Source organism: Nelumbo lutea, chromosome 2 (assembly GCF_056320005.1).
Source record: "Nelumbo lutea isolate HS-2025 chromosome 2, American lotus-T2T, whole genome shotgun sequence".
Taxonomy (NCBI): Eukaryota; Viridiplantae; Streptophyta; class Magnoliopsida; order Proteales; family Nelumbonaceae; genus Nelumbo; species Nelumbo lutea.
This window is the reverse complement of record NC_142685.1, coordinates 66,778,446-66,799,127: the sequence shown is the minus strand read 5'-3', so window position 1 is coordinate 66,799,127 and position 20,682 is coordinate 66,778,446. Positions and strand designations below refer to the sequence as shown.

Here is a 20,682-nt window from a genome sequence, read left to right as displayed (position 1 = left end):
TTCTTCTCTCTATCTATATAATCCATAAGTTCCCAGGAAGTAATGAAAAGCTTGGATGAAACAGACCATTCTTTGAAACTGTACTCATCTAACAACACACTAGTGATCTGTAGGCTATGCACATTTGGGTTTTCTAGGTTTGAAGACCTCCCACCAGTCCTATTGTTCTTAGAGGACGCTTGTCTTGATATTGAAGGCATATTTACCTCTAGCAACAACCTACAATTGTAACCTCAATGAAAGGGACCAAATTTCAAACTTACCAGAGTTGTTGTTAGTCTAAGATTAGCTTCCTATAGTTTCTAAGGCCTTTGAACTCAAATCTCGGCAAAAAAAAAAAAAAACTCTGTAAATGGATTGAAAACACTCTTTGTAACCAGTTATGGGCTAAAAACACTCTCTATAACAAGTTCTGGGTTAAAAGTAGTTTCTATGTCCAAAACCACCACTTCTAGAAGTCAAACATGGGTTGTGACCACTCCTGTGGTCTGTTCTAACTCCTAGATAACAATTAGGACTATCCACTTAGTCCTTCCTCCTAGATATTCTCTACACATATCTCTCTAGTTGCCAAGTCCTTCCTCCTAGATATTCTCTACACATATCTCTCTAGTTGCCAAATGGCTACTAACTACTATAGAACCACTAGTAGGGCATAAATGGTTGTGAAAACCTCTCCTTAGTCCCTACACCCAAAGAGAAACCCTAGACACAGACCTTTCTGTAGGTTACGATCAGTCCTAGGGCTTCTTCACTGTAGTAGAGATAAGAGAAGATAAAAGAAATAGAAGAGAGAAGAAGGAAAAAAGGAAAGAAACTAGATGTAATCAATTAGGTCGATTGGTGCTCTCATACCATGTTTGTTGAAGTACATCAATAGAAGAAGCTTGTGAATGGGTAGCAACATATTCTCAATCGGCCCTAGAAGCTAATATATATATTAACAATAAGATATTACAGGATTAGACTAGAATGCCCTTGATTAGTGATGGGACACCTAGACATAATAAAATAAAATAGGTTTAGGCCCAATAACTAAAGGCCCATAACAAACTATAGAATTAGAACATAAAAGAAAAATGAGCCCACCAACACTTAACCACTCGATCCAATAAATTGCACATGGCTTTTAAATCACGGCCTTATACGTATTACTTTGCTTGACCCTACTTTGATTTTGATGAAGTGAGGTTAGGCCATGATTTCACGATGTATTGCTTTGTTTTTTGGAACAACGAACAAGAATTTCATTCCACATGGGTAATTACATTATATGATAAAGCAGAACAAACAAAGGATATGGTGAAGACTAAGGTTGTGTTTGGTATCATTGTTGTTTCTACATGAAACATTATGGGTTGATTAATATAAATTGGGATACAATTGTTATTTGAGACTTTTTATGGTTAAATTAGGCATAGCTTCAAAGTGCATATGTATGGGTCAAAGGCTGTTTCTAAAAACATTAAAGCTGTGTTTGGTTACAATGCAAATAAATTTGTATTAATGCAAAACTATGGTAGTGCAAATTATTTGAGTGTAAATTCTGACCTATTTTTGTTTCAAATTTTAGCTTATTTTGTTTGGTTGCAATACAAATGAAGTAAATTAAGACATGAGTCAGAATAAAGTAAAAGTTAAAACAAAATTAAATGAGAATTTGCATTTCTATATTTGAACTCCCATGCATTTGTACTAGTACAAATAAAATTGCACTTCAACCAAACACAACCTAAATTGGTGTTTCTTGCTCAGGGGTGAAACCTAATCATTATAGCTGAAGTAACTCTCACATGTAATGTGAGGACATATCTTTGACCAATTTTTATTAATGAATCCAAAACATTTCAAATAGAAACAAGAATGACACTAAACACAACCCAAGTCATTGACCGATTAATAGATAAATATCTTGAGCCAATGAAGCTGGAATGCATATAATGAGTTGCCAGAAAATAGAATCCAGCCTTGATGATCTCGAATATTGACACATTTGTAGGAGCATTTATTGCATCATCTGCATTGAGTTTCAACATGTAGCTGCTGGAAGACATTCCAACCGGATACAAAACTACTTCTAGAGCGGTAGAGTGGGCTATGCGCCTGTGCCGCTTGTGATATGGGTTATGCAAGGCATGGTCACTGGAGCAATTGGGCTGTGCCACGGCCTGGGCCATACTTGTAGACTATGTCAGGCTTGGATTTTGAGGCTTGCGGATTGGCACGATATGGAATGGTTATATATATTGTTTTCAATTTTATTATATTATTTTATTCCAATTTTAATGTAATATTTTTCAATTTTATTATATTATTTTATATGTAAACAATTGTATACATTAAATTTTATATAGAGTATTTTTTTGCTAATTAAATTCATATAGAGTAAAATTTTAAATTTTTTTCAATATTTTATCTATCTTGTTAATTTGTTCTAACTTTTTTATTTTATTTTTTTTTCAAATTTTCTAGAAGACTATAATTTCAGGCTTCACCTTTCACGGGTTCTTAGCCAGGCAGGCATGGCATGATCTGCTCAGGCCCATGTGCCAAGCACAGTCAGCTATAGTGTGGGCTGACACGACACGGCCCACATTACATCTCTAACTACTTGATGGCCCTTGGCAATCCAAACAAGAAATAGAAGAGTATTTGTCCATGAGATACTGAAATGCATAGAGTTTGATAAAGTATTCCCTTTTATTTTGTGTATGATCTTCATGAATTTAGCACGGGTAAGATATATGGATTTAAGAACTTCAGTCCAAAGACCTACCTTGTTTAGACAAAGAATGCCATGTGACGATTAGTGAAAGGTGTTGGTAATTAAACCTTACGAAATATGAGCCAATGAAAAGTTAAGTAGATTATGTTACTGATTTATGATCATTTTTGCATAGTAGTAGTAGTGATACTTTATTTATCTATTATTATATAAAATGAATATTTATCATTTTGATACAGGTGATAACAATTAAATTTAATTATATAATATTAATTTATATCTTTACTCTTTACTTATATTTAATAAATATAGATATATACTTTATTTTAATAAAAACTTTTCTATTAATTTTGCAAATTTGGATTGGACCGGACAGTTGAATCCATGTTGGTGATTCAATGATCTTTGTAGGGTCTCAATTTATTAATAGTTCTTATGGGCTGAATGATCTAATCAGTGGTTAAACCAGTAACAAGGGTGTCAATTGGACTGAATTTGGTCCAATCTGATCTGATCGGATATGAATCCATCTCAAATGGAACATGTCCAATCCAATCCAATGAACATTTTGGACCATTTTATATTGGTCCAATTCAATGTCTGAACTGTCCAATCTGTTTAAATTAGTTTTGATTTAGATTTGTTCCAATCCAAACCTGATCCACTGACACCTGCATTCTCATTTTCTATCAATGAACTGGATCTGACCCAATCCAATATAAAACTATTATGAATGGACCAGGTCTAACCCAACCGTATAAATGCTTTGGATCACTAAATTTGGACTAGTCCGGTTAAATGCTTTATTAGTCCATACAAACCGTCCAAAATCAAAACCGGTCCATTGACACTCCTAACCAGTAAAACTTAGACTCAATTGTTTGGCTGTTAACCGAGCCGAATTTGGCAACATTCCCCGGATGCCCAAATGAATTCTCTGCACTATTGGATTAAAGGACCATTTGGGATGGCTGAAGCTTTATAAATTTATTTATTTATTGGGGGTGGAGGGTTTGCGGAACTAAATAATGGGGGTAGCACATCCCCAAACCCTGATAAAGGTGGGACTCTGTCCCGAATCTCCACTACAACAACAAGCCAGAGACTTTATTATAAACTGAACAAATTAGCACCTTCAGAGGGCTGCAAATGTTCTGGAAAGCATATTAAGCTCTGTAACATACACAATACAATTTGAAATGTCTCATATGCTACATCAGAATGAATAGAAAGACTAGACTAAAGGAAAATTGAAAAATAAAAATCAGAATAGGATACTATATTCACTGTGATTTCCCCAAAATGTAGTTTTATTTAAGTTCTTTGGGCAGTTGATTTAAAGTCGAAATTAGGAGTTTAGGACACTTGGTCCAAAACTAACAAACCTCAGCCATATCCCAAGCTCTTACCCTTAATTCAATTGGCATCTTCCTTGCGAGTTGCAAAGTAAGGTGCCATAATGGCTTCATAGATGAATGCCGCTCCCTGGATTTAGGGGCAAATTATATGACATTACAATTATATTTAAGCATAAATTTAGCTTCTCAAATTGTACATATTTAAAGTATATAAGAAAAGAAATACCATGGCTCCAGAATAGCTTAAAGCGAAGAAGGAGACCTGCTTTATCTGCTGATACATGGGAAACCTATGCAAGGATTTGCAGCATTAATGTCCATTATAATAGGAAGTTGGTGCATTTTATTTTAAAATTTAATTAGAAATAGTAAGAGGACACTACCTACCATAAAAAGGCAATTTCATATTCCTCCTCAAAAACATCAAGAATTGCAATAATTATCCTGCAATGAGGTAATGCCTGAGTGTTGCATATGACAATGGGAATATGAAGCAAGACATTAGCTTAATTTTGTTGAGCTTAATATGTGTGTGTTTAGTAGTTCCCAAAAATTTCAAAAATTAAAGAAAAAAAAAATTGTTACTTTTAGCTCATCTCCCACACCTATACTGATTATCTCCCACCTGAATCCACCTCCTTTTAGCAATAACATTTCATAATCCATATCCATTAAGACCAGCTCCTTTCTGTAGATATTTGGTTTCAAGACAAGTAGAAAACCTAAAACATCAAGTGTCGCATGTTTTGTCAAAACTAGTTTGCAACTCATGATTCCATTGATCTAACCTACATGTGGCCTAGCTTGTTGTACTTTGAGCCCACTATATAAAGCCCATGTGATAAAAGTAAGGCCCATATACTTGTTGTGATTGTAATTAGGAAATGGAATCTTAGCTCCCTCCATATAAAGTTATGTATTCTTCTTTCATTTGAAAGAAAATAATAAAAAAAGGAGAATGATGGTTTAACCCTTTATTCTCTTTGAGTTGGTGATCTATCAACATAACAATTAGAACAAATAGAAAACTCAAAGTTCAATGTATCTAAACTTTCGATACAAAATTTTGTGTATCGAGCAACCGGTGCTATTTTAACAGGGGACATGTCACATCAAGATTTACCATACAAAACATTTCAAATAATCAAACTCCCATCTATTAGCATATTGGTGATTATGAATATTAAAAAAAAAATAATCATGTTATCTACTAGAAATTTCTCTAATTAAAAGTATCATCTTTGTTCAAATATTTTTTTTTTGGTCTTTTTTAATTAATTTGATAAACTTTGTTAGAATATTGTGGGATTAAACTCATGAGACGCACTTTGAAACTTTGAGAGAGAGTAATTAAGCAAAAGTTACAACATGGAATAAGTTTATCAGAGAACCAATTTGGGTATATGCTATTTAGGAGGTGTGTTTTGATGATTCATAAAAAGGGGGATTTTAAGGGGTATATCTTCCATAGCATGAGAGAAGAATGAGCAAAATGGAGGAGAGCATGTAAAAGGCGAATACCACTTGGATTAAAAGAAAATTTTCATAAAATAATTGTAACGTCAACTATATTATTTAGAACAAATCATGGCATTGGGTACTCAGGAAATAGCATACCAAAAATGTGTGTCAAAAATGCATATGTTGAGATGGATAAATAGAAAACATTAGAAATGATTGGATTAGAAATTAAATCCTTTGAAAGACCTAAGAATAGTTCCAATAGGCCATAAAATGAGAGAAAGTAGATGAAGATGGTTTGATCATGTGCATAAAAGACACCTATAACACCCATAAGAAGGGACATGAGTTGTAGTAGTAATAAATGATTTAACTGCTCATGAAATATGAAATCTAAAAAGTTTAATAAGATATTAAGTGTCTGAAATCTAAAAAGAGAACCTTTTAGAAACTTTGAATAGAAAAGGTTGTTTGTGTTGGATCAAACCCTTAGTATTTGAAATTAAATTCAAAATAATATTGAAAAATATGAGTAAATTATAAAAAATAATTAATTAAAATTGAATAAAATTAAAAAATGAATATCAATTTATAAATAAAAATAAATTATTAAGAGTTAAAATAATAGTGAAAATAGAAATGAAGGCCATGACGCAATAAACAAAAAGTTAATAATTACCAAATTAATATCTTAAAAATATTAAAATATTTAATAATTAATAATTAATACAAATATAATTTATTAAATAAGGACAAAATTGGAAATAACCATCACTATTGTTGAGAGTTGCAGCGGCGGTGCCTGGAAGACATGAGAGAGAGAGAGAGAGAGAGAGAGAGAGAGAGATCAAAGAACTGTCGCTATTGAGAGTTGTAGCGGCGGTAGCAAGAAAGAACAAGAAGAAGAGAGCAGAACTTCCCAGCAGCAAATCTCCTTTCTCGGATTAGGGGAGGAGTCGAATGGCCTAAATTTTTGGCTTATATGAAGGGCATTATGGGTCATTTCAAATTTCTATGGGGCTCTTTTGTCTTTCACCCATGTACGAAATGCCTCTTAGTGCGTTAAGCACTTATGGAGGCTCTTTTATACTTAGATATGAAATTGGGTTTCAAATCTGAAAATCAGACCCAACCCAAACTTAGGTGGCATCTAAAAAGCAACATTTTCAATCTTTTGGTCTGAAAAATACTATCAAATGCCACTTTAATAATGAATATGCCACTAAATAGAACAGAAGAAAAGAGCAATATTCATTTTGCTAACCCCATATAGTTGGGAGAAGGTTTAGATGATGATGAACTTTTCAGACCTTGCAATTCTCTTAGTTTCAAAATGAGCTTTTCATTCATTCATACAAGAATAACATTCAAAATCATTTGAGAAATAAAGTTGAAATACAAATAGCCACAAATGCAAAACATCACAGAAATAATGTTATATGCATTAAGATTTGAAAAGCATTTTTAATTACCAATATTTACACCAACGGCGGAGTTCTTCAATCTCGGCTTTATTTTTCTTCACAATTGTGCAATAAGCGCGATAGACATGGGGCACACATCTTAGGAGAGCTTTGAAATCCAACATCTAAGACACATGGAAATTTAATTATCTTTCACAAAAATGAAAATAAAAGTTAGTGATATGTAGGGTTTAAGAAGTGCAAAACATGATTAATCATATAGATTACAACTTCGGTCATGAAACCTCTAGCATTTTGCAATAAGAAATTGAATCTTAAAACTAAATAAATAAAGGGAAAATTCTCGATCAGTATCTTGTAATTTGGTTTGAGTAACAATTTGGTCTCCGTACTTTAAAATGTGATAATCCAATATCCAAATTTTCAAAATGTGTCAATCCAGTATCAAAACTTCCAAAATGTGACAATCCAGTACCTATTGCTAATCAGCCATTATATTTGAAAAGTCAAAAATGCCCTTTGAATGCCATATAATTCTCTTTGTCAATCATCCAAATGTTGACAAAAAAAACTGAACAGTCCAAAATCCTAGCCTCTTATATTCAAAAAAGTTGGTGACTGTTTAGAAGAATCTAGAATTTGGGACTGTTGATTTTATTGACAATGTTTGGATGGTTGACAAAGAGAATTAGATGGCATTTTTAGGGTATTTTGACTTTTCAAATGTCACTTAACGGCTGATTAACGAACTACTTAATGGCAGATACCATGTTGTCACACTTTGAAAGTTCGAGGTCCAAATTGTCATTCAAACCAAAATACAGGGTACTGATGGAAAATTTTTCCATAAATAAATAAATTCAAATATTTTAGCAAACTATAAAAACTATAAACTGAAGATAAGTTAGTTTATTTGTGACTGATGGGGATCCATAAAATTGTTGGGGGCCACCGACCCATGGGTTGTACTATTGTTATCGCTCACCAAGGCTTTAAGTATCGTTACACTCTGTGAAAATTAGTATATGAAGATTTTATTTGTCCATCAATGCTTTTTTTTTTCTTAATTTTTTTTAGTTTGATAGTTAAATTATGTAAACGCCACATACCTATTTAACATATATAGCAATTAAAATACCTAAACTCTTATTTATTTACATATCAGTGACCCAGAAAATTGATATGAGAGGGTTTATAACCCTCCCAAGTCCCAACCCTAGTGGTAGTGGGATTTGATCCCAGGTCCCTGCTACAGTGAATCAGAGATGGTTGGATCGTCTGATCCGTGACCTAATGACATTTCCAGTTTTGTCAATGATCTCAGTTTGACAACACTACTGATACAAGTTACAAGCTTTAATCACTTGTTCTGTTCTATGTCCTCAGAGATCAGAAAGTTGCAGTAGAGTGATCACATTCAATCTGTAAAAATATTAATGTAAAGAGTACCTGAAAACCGTTGATTTCAACCTTTGTGTGGTGGCCAGTGAAAATCTCTAAGAATCTCAGTACAACGCTAGCACGTTTCAGCAAACGTTGAACATTGAAAACCCAATCCAAAATTACAAGGATGTCTTCCCCTTTCCTCCAAGGCGGTAGAATGAGGGGCCCTCTCTAAATTCACATACAAGTATTAACTTCTGATATTATAAAGAGCAAATTAACATAGATTTCAAAAACCAGTAATTTGCTTTTTTTTTTTTTTTTTCTCTCGGTTAGAGTTCAAAAGAAATCTTACCCAGATTGCCAAGATTGAGGGATGACATAAAAAGATGAGAATGACCATTTTTTTCTCACCTACTGGTAGGCTACACAAGGATAGCAGAATTCAGTTATAAGAATGTGAGACCACATTTCTCAATGTTTATGAATAATACTAAGAGATCATGCTCTGCGTACCTTGATATCAAATCATCTAAAATATCCCCAAAAATATCAAGCAATATGACTGTTATCCTGCATTGATATTTAAAATATTTGATGTTAAATGATTGTTGATACAAACATATTAGAGTATCATAGGAATTTATGGAAAGGAATTGATGTCTTTTTTTTTTTTTTTTTTTGAGTAAAGAGGTTTTCATTCATCTTAATTAGTAATCTTATAAGATACAATGCCTGTAGAAAGGGAAAATCTATGATGGGAAGATATATATGATATGGGAAAGGCTTTCACCAATTACAACTCCTTGTGAATTTGATGAAAATCCATCTCATTGGTTACTACCTGGTTGATTGGTTATAAGTTGTTTTCTGTATCATATCTTTTTGACGTCATAGTCAAATTGACCAAATAGTAAGAGACAATTACAATGAATATAGGCGATTAAGAAACCGTCTTAGTATGCAATTATAGTATTTAACACACTACTGTGGAGATGGAGAATCCACCACCAAAAAGAATAACTATTCGGTTAAATACAAAACCTCACCTAAATTTTTTGACAAACATAAAAATCCCTCCAAAACTTCTAAAGAATTCGACAAAAACCTCCCTTCCATCATTAACCCAGACCAAAAACCAATAAAACTATGAAATTTCCCTTGATTAATCCTGAGGGTGACATTAAAATATTTTAAAATACCAAAATTGCCCCTACTTCCCCTTCCTCTTGACCGAAAATGAGGGAAATCCTTCCCTTAATCTCCCCTCACTAGTTTTTCTCCTTGATTTATTCTTTCTCCTTCTCTCTTCTCTGTCCCCACTCCCCATTGTCCACCACTCTCTTCCAAGAGCGAGAGCAACCAAAAGGCATTGTTCATCTTCTTCACAATGGCAGCAAACAAAGTTTTGGCAACTACCAACAACAACATCCTCGAAGCTCTCTCATTCTCTCCTTTCTTCTTCTCTCCCCTCTCCCACTTTTCTTCATTTTTTCTCTCTCCCTCTTTCCCTTCTTCCCTATCTTCTGTTTCTTCCTTTTCTTTCCGTTTTCCCTTCCTCTGTTTCTTTTGACCACTGCTACAACTCTCAGTAGTGGTGGTACGCTTTCTCCTCACCACTTCTTTCTTTTCAATCTCTCGTTCTCTCTCAATTTCCCTCTCTCTCTCTCTCTCTCTCTCTCTCTGTGCCCCCCCTATTTGCTTGCAGCGGCAGTTGAGGCCGAGACCGAGGTTAAAGTTAACGATCCTTATTTTCTTGTGTTCTTCCTTTTATTCCTCCCACTTCCCTGAATGGGTTCTGTTACTTCTTTGTTTTGTTAACCTCTCGGTGCATAACAGATCTAGATATAGAAGATTGGCATTTAACACCAATGTTGTATTTGGAGGGTAAGGTCCAGAGATCTCAAACATTAATTCTTTGATTTTTCTAATGGCAAGGTAAATCTGTTCTTGCATCCACACTTGATGAATATGTTCCATTTATTGGGGAAAGTCAGTTTAAATTTTGAGAGGACAATAAAAAATGGGTAATCAAGCTGAAGAAACATCAAAATGTGGTGACCCCCCTCCCCCCAATTCTCATCACCTCTTAGCAACTTCCTTCCTCTTATTCATCTCTCCTCTTCACCTCTCAGAATCCCCAATTGATCACAGATCTTTTGTTTCTTGATTTTATTGTCGGTCGAATTGAGTTCTAGTAGCAGCGGCAACCTAGTCACACCCGGCGACCAACCTCTCGGTTGCAAATCTCCAACCACCGTGGCTGTCCAAGAGCGAATGGTCAACACACTCTAGTTCTCCCTATGTCAATCGAATTCCACAGACCTAAAAATCTTTACAATTCCAGTATTTTGTAATATTGCAAATTTTGCATCACGTTCAAAATCTATTGTAAATTTTACTCCTGAAGAAAAGGCGCAGCATCAAATTGAATAGGGGTGCCACACGGAACAAGGACGGGTTGAGAGTGAAATCCAATGATCTCTAATAACAATTTATCTCCAGATTTTTCAGCTCCCATTATATTAATTTTCAACCATCCAACGGGTAATAATTTGAGACATAAATGTGTTTGGTTGCAGTATAATTTTATTTGCACTACTACGAATACGAATATTGGTTTAATTTTGTTTTCGGCTTTATTTTATTTTGTTTTATTCGTATTGCAATTAAACAAAAATAAGGTAAAATTTAAAACAAGAATAAATCAAAATTTGCACTCAATTCATTTGCAATATTATAATTTTGCATTGATTTAAATAAATTTACACTACAACCAAGCACAGTAGAGGCAATTAATGGGTCCAAGGCATTGGTATTTGGGTACCTATGAAAGAAACCATTCATCGCTTGAGATTGCATGATAATGGCAATGGCTTGTTGGTTGAGCACTTTTATGTTCAAATTTCAAAAGTAGTTCATTTAGATGCCCCCAAATCAACTAAAATAGAGTAGACTTGAAAAGGAAGAATAATTTTTTTTTTTTCAGTTTTAGAGTTCAGCTGGCTGGGTTAACCGGTTAAATATAAACATGTACTGACTCGATTGATTGGTTTTGTGCCGTCTATTTGGACCGAATGGTCGAACCATGAACCTTAAAACCGGTCAAAACGGTTCCTAGAGTCGTTTTTTAAAACATTGAATTTAGTGGGTCTCTAACGCCCATGTTAGGACTTAAGAGGAAGGGAGGAGAGAAAACGAGAGCGCCCTTACCACACTCTTGTATTGTTTCACACGCTTCATGGACAGCCGTCGTCTTCTTATTGGGGATCCAGCACTGGATAATTCCAGTCGATAGGATCGCAGCATATCTAGGGGAGATCACATGCGCCCCCCATGTAGGAGATGCTCCCAGTACACGGTTTGGCGCATATGTGAATTGGATCTAAGGTGAATTGAAAAAAGCAGAAGTAACGGGGGGTAGAGCTTCTTGGTATTACCAATATTCGCACCATTCCCATAGTTTTCGCCGGAGGTGTGGGTCTTCGGCTTCATTTTTCTCAACATCTCTGCAGCACTTGTAAGCATCCAACAGTCTTCCGACATACATTCTGCTTCTGCTCTCCAAAAACCCAGACTCGATACAGTCAATCCCTCATCACTGTAAGAACTGCATGAAATAAATGAAGAAATTCCGGTTTTACCTTCCAGTCTGGTGACGTTCAAATTCCGCTTGAGCTTGAGCTTGCCAGAGAGATGGATGGTTTCAGTGTGGGAAGTAGAGGAAGGAATCGTCATGAACCTGAGAACTGATTTGGATGAAGGAAAAGCTTCATATTGTGCATACTTGCTAGATCGAAAGAGCTTTTGAGAGTCAAAACCCTTTCTTTCCTGGATCCTGAGATTAGGCTTTTGCAATTCGGTTAATTTACCGATTAATTCTTCTCTTCCTCGTTTCGATGTTGGAGCTTGGCTACTACTTGCTGACTACAACAAGATCTGGTCGTGGGTGCTGTGTGGTATGATTGAACGGGCCGGAGACCGGATCACAGGCTCATGGTCAACAAAGCTTGTACGGGGCTAGTATTAATGGCGTTGAGTTGAGGCTGATGAGTTCTGTATATATAATGTGGAATCTGAATACTATCCGTAACCACCAATCACAAAGCATAGATACAGGGACTGTATCATAATAATAATAATAATAATAATAATAATATTAAAATGTGGAGAGGTTTTCGATCAGAAATTGGGTTGACTAAGGCTTAATTTCATATCGGGCCTTTAATATTACTTACCATGCATGAATGAGTTTCTTTATGCACACCAGCCTGCAAATTAATGTGCGTAGAAGATTATAGGCAAGGCTGGAGCTGATCTCACAAACCCAGTATAATAATATACATCAATGCTCGCCCTTAAATTGGCATTAATTCGAGCTAGCACCTATCCCAATTCTATCTAAGAATTCTGAATTCTGACCCTGAGCTAAACCATCATTTTTCCTAATATATAATCAATTAGTAAAGTAGATAAAATAGAAAGAAAATGATAAACATTGCAATATAAAGCACACAAAGATTTCCCATTTACGGGTGTTAAGAGAAGAAATCTACTAGCTCTCAAATGCATCCAAAGTTTACACTCCCCAATTTCTCACACACTCTCTTGTTCTCTTTCTTGGCCTCCTAGATATCAGATGACTTTCTGTATAAGGTATACATTTATGTGAGAAAACCATAAATCGGATTCACCTCACAAACTGTTAAGAAATTATGCTACCGTGATCTCTCGTGAGATCACACTTATGAGTTTAGAGATTAGCCATCCCTATATCAATGAGAAACTAGGACCTACGAGTCCAACCTATGAAATCATGCTCCCGTGAGTCTAGATAACTTATGAGCTTGGGTCTCACGAGTCTACATGATCAGTTGCAAGTCTGAGCAATTTGCAAGACTAGATGTGTGTTGGATCAACCAACCTGCAAGACCAAGCAACTTGTGAGATCCTTAACTAGGGGTGGATTTGAGTTGAGCCAAGTCAAATATCTAGCTATTCAAGCTCAGTTCCCTAATAAAACATCATGCTCGAGCTCGATTCGGGCTAGAGACTTGAGCTCGAATTGGCTCGAGTCAAAAGCTTGTAAGTTTGAGCTCAAAAGTGAGCCAAACATTCTATAAAAATAAAAAGATAGACATAAAAATTTAGAATTATAACAAATAGTTATTATATATATATATATATATATATATATATATATATATATATATATATATATTTTTTATATATATATGTATGTATGTGTATGCATACTAAAAGCTCGATTAGGCTTGTGAGCCTCACGAGCCAAGCTTTATTATGTTCGAGCTTGACTCGATTAGCAAATAAGCATATATATTAGGCTTGAGCTTAGCTTGAAGGCCGGTTTAGATCGAGCTGAATTGAGCTTTTCATGAGCCAAACTCAAATAGCTCGTGAGAAGCTCAGCTCATGGCCACTCCAACATAACAAGTCTATTTGGGCTTTAGTAGCCCAAGCCCTCCACTTCCACCACAAGCCATATGATATTTTGCTTTCAGTTTTTTCTTAACTTATTCGAGTTGGGTTATGGAGTAAATCTCAATTAGAATTCAAGGCACCAACACAATACACAATGTTCTCAACTTTTTATCCAAAACTCTTCTTACTTTTCTGGGATTCTCTTAAACTTAGCCATACTTTTACATGCCTCTAGAGGGAAAGCTTCCTAGGTTGTTGGGATTGGAGAATGTTCTCCACATGACACATAACCTAGAATTTCCCCCTCTTTCTCACCCCACCATATCTCTACAACTTTAAACCACTAGAGATCTAAACACCCCCTTTCACACTACTAGAGAGACCAACACTTGCCAGAGAGATCCTTTTGTCCTGATGGAGAGACACCCTCTCCTCTCTATGTAAAACTTGTATTTTGATAACCTTAATACCTTTGTATCACATTATGGTTGTATTGTACATGCTTCCCTTGTCTGATCCTTTATTGCAAATATTGTATTTCAGTAAGCTTTAAGCTTCTACTCCCAAATCTAGTGTTTTTGTGTTATGGTTGTATTGTGCTCTTTTTCATAGTTAACATAAAGATTGTGTTGGCACTGTTAGCATGACAACCACATCACCACTAGATACCAATCTAAATGAGATCCAAATGTGGTTGTATCTTATCCAATAGGATCAACTACTCCTTAGTTGGTTGTTGTCATTGCTTGTAGAGTTGGTTATTGCTTAACTCATTGGATGTCAAACCACTAAAGAAGCATGGAAAACCCTAGAGAACTTATATGCCTCTAGATCTAAAGCTTGAGTTACATAGCTTAGCAATGAATTGCTTGTCGTACAAAAAGGAGCACCTATGAGAACTTATCTACAAAACATCAAGAACATCTCGAACAGTCTTGCTTGGTTATCCAAGCTCTCTCAAATGGTGAATTATTTTACTACACTTTGAATGGTCTTGGTAGTGAGTTCGATGCTCTAGTTACCTCTCTTACCACTTGAAAGGATGATCTATCATTGGATGATTTTCCAATACTCTTGATCAATCAAGAAACCATATTTGAAATGTGCATGACTCCATCCACCACTGTCTTTCCCTCGATCAATTATGCTGCCAAAAAAATCCTGGTATTCGGGATAACACTACCAGGATCATACCCATGCAGGACACACAAGCTCATTAACCTGGAATCCTATGCTTATCTTTTAGTTGGCTTCCTTATATATATATATATATATATATATATATATATATCTTTATATTATTGTTATTAGTATGTTTACGTATTGTAATCAAACTCTCATTCTCGTTAATATAAATACTCCTTCTCTCAATCATCGAGAGTGAGATTTCCTTTCCAAGTTTAGTGTTCTCTATTATGGTATCAGAGCCAATAAACAGCCCCACCATGTCAAGTAGCAATGCATCTACGTCTGTCCAAACTTTCTACCAAGTTCAAACTCTAGGGCTGCCTAGTATGAATATTGCTCAACTAGTGACAGTGAAATTGGATCGTTGCAACTATTTGCTATGGCATTCACAAGTTTATAATGCACTCAAGGGTATAGGTCTGCTAGGCTATGTTGATGGGTCATATCCATGCCCTGCAAGATTTCTCACAAGTGTTGAAGAGACCTCTTCTAGTACCAGATCCGGTGCCGAGCAAATTGTCAATCCAGATTACTTGACATGGGAGAAACATGATGCTCTTCTACTGAGCTGGTTGTTGTTGTCCATGATGACAGAAGGAGTTCTTGGACAAATGATCAGATGCACTACATTAGCCACATTATGGAAAACAGTTGAAAGACTCTTTGCATCCAAATCACGTCTTCGGATGATGTAACTTAAATTCGAGCTCCAACTTCTCAAAAACGGTATGCTTCCCATGGTAGATTGCCTTTAAAAAGCAAAGTCACTTGCTGATAGTTTATCTGTAATTGGAACTCCTATTTTTAAAAATGATCCTAACTTGCATACACTAATGGGCCTAGGCATAGACTATAAGGATTTTGTAACTTCTATTAGCACTAGATCTGAAGATCTCACTACTGAAGAGCTCCAAGGAATGCTTATAAATCATGAGCTTCGCCATGAATACAAGCAGGACACTCATTCAAAGAAGAGCACAAACAAAGGGGGCAGCGATCAAATACTACCACCTCTCAATGCTCAGATGGCCCATGCCAAATTTGTAAGCGCAAAAATCATATTGTTGATAATTGCTATTATCATTACAGCAGGAAGACAAATGAACCTGCGGTGGCATATGCCACATCTACAACAGCCTCCAACAATGATGCAGTGTGGTACCCAAACTCGGGAGCCACAAATTATATCACAATAGACCTTAATAACTTAAAGTTACACACTGAATATCCTGGCACTGATCAGATCAAGATTGGAAATGGAACAGGTTTTCCTATACTCCATATTTGTTCTTCCTTTTTGAGTACTACTACGCGTCCTTTAGTTTTGAAAGATATCCTACATGTTCCCTCAATTACAAAGAATTTGCTATCTGTGGGCCAATTATGCTCCAATAATGATGTATTCTTTGAATTATACTGATTCCTTTGTTGTGAAGGATCTACAATCCCAAAGGATACTTCTTTGAGACTTGAATAAAGGAGGACTTTATCAACTTGATCCAGGCGGGCTTCCTCATTTTAGCTCCAATTTTGCCTTAGTTGGAGAACGTTGCTCTATTGACACATGACACCACTGATTAGGCCACCCTTGTCCTCGTGTCGTGCGCCATGCAATCTTTTCAAATAAACTACCTTTGTCTTCTAAAAATAAATCATTGGCCTTTTGTTCAGCATGTTAGCTTGGCAAGAGCCATAAATTTCTATTTCATTCTAAGAAGTCTAGTGTTACAAGTCCTCTTCATTTAGTGTTTGCTGATTTATGGGGACCCGCCCCTCTTGCTTCTTTGCAAGGATATAAATACTATATCTCGTTTGTTGATGGTTTTACTAAATTTATTTGGATATATCCACTTCATTCTAAATGAGATGCTCTCAGTGCCTTTATCAAATTCAAACAAATGGTGGAACATTTATTGTGTACTACCATCAAATGGTGGAAAATTTATTGTGGGTCTTTCATCTTAAATAGAACCCAAATGATAGTATCAATCATTACAAAGCTCGGTTTGTTGCTAAGGGCTTCACATAGCAGATTGGTATAAACTACATTGAGACATTTAGCCTAGTCGTCAAACTAGTGACTATTTGAGTTATTCTCTTCATTGCAATCTCACGCCAATGGGCTATCCATAAATTGGATGTCCAAAATGCTTTCTTACATGGCGATTTACAGGAGACCATTTACATGCATCAACCACCAGGCTTTTCCGACCCTACCTATTTGAAGCATGTTTGCCTCTTGCGTAAGTCCTTGTATGGGCTTAAATTGAATCCACAAGCCTGGTACTAGAATCTTAGTGCCTTCTTTCTCAGTGATGGTTTCTTTTGTTCTAAGTCAAATACCTCACTTTTCATCAAGAAAGATTCTACCTTTGTGTTATACCTCATATATGTAGACGACAAAATCTTGATTGGTTCTCACTCCCATCTCATTTCAGATTTGATTCCTCGTATGGGCCAAGCTTTTGCAATCAAAGACATGAGCCCATTAAGTTACTTCCTTGGGGTGGAAGCTATTAGGCTTAAGTTTGGACTCTTTCTTCACCAGCAACATTATATAATAGACTTTCAACGTTTATATCTACAAGACATCAAACCTACATCCACCCCTATGTCATTTTCTAGCACTCTTTCCAAATCTTTTGGGGATCCACTTCCTAACCCATCAGAGCACCGAAGCATGGCAAGAGCTCTCCAATATCTTTCTCTCACTCACCCAGATATTGCATTTTCAGTCCATAAAGTATGTTAGTACATGAGTTCTCCCACCACTGAGCATTGAAAAGTCGTTAAGCGCATCTTTCGATACTTGAAAGCTACCATTCATTATGGGCTTACAATTACTCATTCCTTGGATTTCTGCTTCCATGCCTTCAGTGATGTAGATTGGGTTGGTTGCCTTGATGACCGTAAGTCACATGGTGGGCATTGCATTTACTTTGGCTACAACTTAACTTCTTGGTCCTCTAAGAAACAACCAACTGTTTCATGCTCTGGCACTTAAGCTGAATATAGAAGTGTTGCTTTTGCTTCGTTTGAAATTATTTGGATCACCTCTTTACTTGCGGAATTGGGATATACTCCTAGGTCCTCCCCTGTGCTTAGGTGTGACAATATTGGTGTAACCTACCTCAGCGCCATCCCAGTCCTGCATGCCCAAAGCAAACATATCGAGATTGATATACACTTTGTTTGTGACCTCGTCTCCAAGGGTCATCTTATAGTGTGCTTTTTTTCCTCTTGAGATCAGCTTGTTGACTGTATGACAAAGCCTTTAGCCACCTCTTGTTTTGAGTGGTTGCGTCATAAGATGAACGTGATCTAGCCCACGTCCACCTTGAGGGGGGGGGGTATTCGGTATAACACTACTAGGATCATACCCATGCAAGACATGCAAGCTCATTAACCTAGAATCCTATGCTTATCTTTTAGTTGGCTTCCTTACCTATATCTCTTTATATTATTATTATCAGTATGTTTACATATTATAATCAAACTCTCATTCTCATTAATATAAATACTCCCTCTCTCAATCATCAAGAGTGAGATTTCCTTTCCAAGTTTAGTGTTCTCTATTACCTGGCAAAGGCAAAGCACCAACCTCATTCAAAACAGTAACTGATTCTTCATGTAAGCCATCAAAGTATGAAAATAAACTATGTCTATCACTTAGCCTTTTGGTGCAAGAACCGTTTTGATAGGCAATTTAAACCCAAGCCTAAGAAAGAATCCAATGATCAACAACCTTAGCCTACACTCCTACTCTCGATGATGATGCCTGGTATCCTAACTTAGGTGTCATGCATCACCTCAAGTTGCAACTCCATTCAGAATATTTAGGTCCAGATGAAGTCACAGTAGGGATCCACTTTTCCAATTTCCCATATATTCAAGTGCATTTGTACTTTCTAACTCTGTGCATCCATTAATTCTTCGAAATATCTTACATATACCACAAATCAAACAAAATTTGCTATCAGTTGCTCAATTCATTACCGACAACTATGTGTTTTGAATTTCACCCTCATGTTTATTGTATCAAGGATTGACACAGAGAATCTTCTCATCTAGGGAACACTTAAAGATGGACTATACCAATCCTCTACACCACTTGCCTTAATTTGTTAGTGAAAAATCCTCCTTTGATGTCTGGCATCAATGATTTGGTCACCCTTCTCTTTCTATGTTGAAGTAGATAATAAGCATCGCACAATTGCCCATGTACTCATTAGCTCTTTCATTTTGTTCTACATGCCATTTAGCTAAGAGTCATTGTCTACCTCAATTTCGTTGTTTGAATTCTTGTTCGTCTCCACTAGAACTAATTGTATAAGATCTTTGGAGTCCTACCCCTATTAAGTTAGTAAATGGATTTAATTATTATATTTTGGCCATGTTCGCTTTTCAGTAAGTTACTTACTCGGGTAAATACAGTTACCTGGGAAAGTTTTTCCTAAGAATCACTTACCTGGGTAAGTGCATTTACCCATGTTCTTTTATTTCTCATGTAAATAAGGCAATGACCATTTTAGCCATAAAAACCCATTATTAAAAGGGCATTTTTTGTCCCATTCAAGAGTTGGAAACTTCCTCCTAGGTGGGAAAGTTATTTACCCACCTAGGAGATGGGTGGTAAGTGATACCCAGGAAAATAACTTTCCCTGGTCCCCACATAAACCTGAAAAAATAACATGGGATTCTTGATCAATGGGAACCAAAATCCCATTAACCAACTTTCCCCCTCTCAAAATCCGAAAAAAGAATGCCCCCTTTTAGTTACTTATCTGGGTAAGTGCACTTAGTTGGGTAGGTAAATGCATTTACCCATGTTCTTTTACTTTCTAGGTAAATAAGGAAATGCCCATTTTAGCTATAAAAATCCATATATAAAAGGGGATTTTTTGTCCTATTCATGTTTGGCAACTTTCCCCCAGGTGGGAAAATTAACTTTCCCAGGAAAATAATACTCAGGAAAATGCACTTTTTCTTGGATAAATGATACTCAGGAAAATAAACTTTCCCTGGTCCTCACCTAAATCTGAAAAAAGAACACAGATTTCTTGGTCAATGTGAACCAAAATCCCATTAACCAACTTTCCCCTTTTAAAATCCAAAAATAAAAAAAAAAATTAATAAATAACGCCCCCTTAGATATAAATTTATTTGGCTGGAAGATTCATGTGATGGAGGAGGAATCTAGAAATAAAAAATCTAATTTTGATAAGTAACATATTTTTATGAAGATCTTGAATGGATCTACTGTTCTCATCAAACTAGAAATTCAATTTATAAATGATCTCTTGATGGCTTTTTCAACAGAATTCACACGGAGTGTATTTGGAATCTATTGTATTGTGCAACAGATTAAAGTGTTACTTGGGACAATGGTTTTATTTCATACTACATGTGATCCAAGACATGATACACCTATTTGCCATTTAAGTTGCGGATTGAGAAGATGGCATGTGTTTCAGTTCATAATACCATTAGCAACCATTAAGTTCGTATAGAAAATGAAATATTTGTTTTTGAATAGTAAAGAAAAACTAAATGAGATAAATTGGTGATCATAAGGAATTAAAAAAAAAAAAAACATAAGCATGCAGTTTCTGGGAGGTGTTTCAAGGGCCAACTTTTATAGACTGAACTACTTGTCCATGTTCATAATGAGGACCCTAAATTAATACAAATGGAGTTTCTT

At 35.7% G+C, this 20,682-nt stretch overlaps 1 protein-coding gene across 1 annotated transcript; it reads right to left on the bottom strand.

Moving 5' to 3' along the window:
* Positions 1–3,811: 3,811 nt before the first annotated feature.
* On the bottom strand, positions 3,812–12,455 carry LOC148871309 (uncharacterized). The gene is made up of 9 exons (XM_088970360.1): positions 11,996–12,455; positions 11,792–11,908; positions 8,868–8,924; positions 8,707–8,776; positions 8,418–8,582; positions 7,017–7,132; positions 4,471–4,527; positions 4,310–4,373; positions 3,812–4,210 (listed from the first exon to the last, which is right to left on the bottom strand). The coding sequence occupies exons 2-9, from the start codon at positions 11,899–11,901 to the stop codon at positions 4,142–4,144; spliced, it is 708 nt and encodes a 235-aa protein (XP_088826486.1). The 5' UTR covers positions 11,902–11,908; positions 11,996–12,455; the 3' UTR covers positions 3,812–4,141.
* Between the last annotated feature and the right edge of the window lie 8,227 nt (positions 12,456–20,682).

Bases quoted from the DNA above. Each gene is read 5' to 3' on its own strand.
- LOC148871309 (XM_088970360.1), bottom strand. From the start codon at position 11,901: ATGTATGTCGGAAGACTGTTGGATGCTTACAAGTGCTGCAGAGATGTT. The intron at 8,777-8,867 runs GTACGCAGAGCA...ATCCTTGTGTAG, and splicing joins TTAGATGATTTGATATCAAG to CCTACCAGTAGGTGAGAAAA. The intron at 4,211-4,309 runs GTATTTCTTTTC...CCCTAAATCCAG, and splicing joins TAAGCTATTCTGGAGCCATG to GGAGCGGCATTCATCTATGA.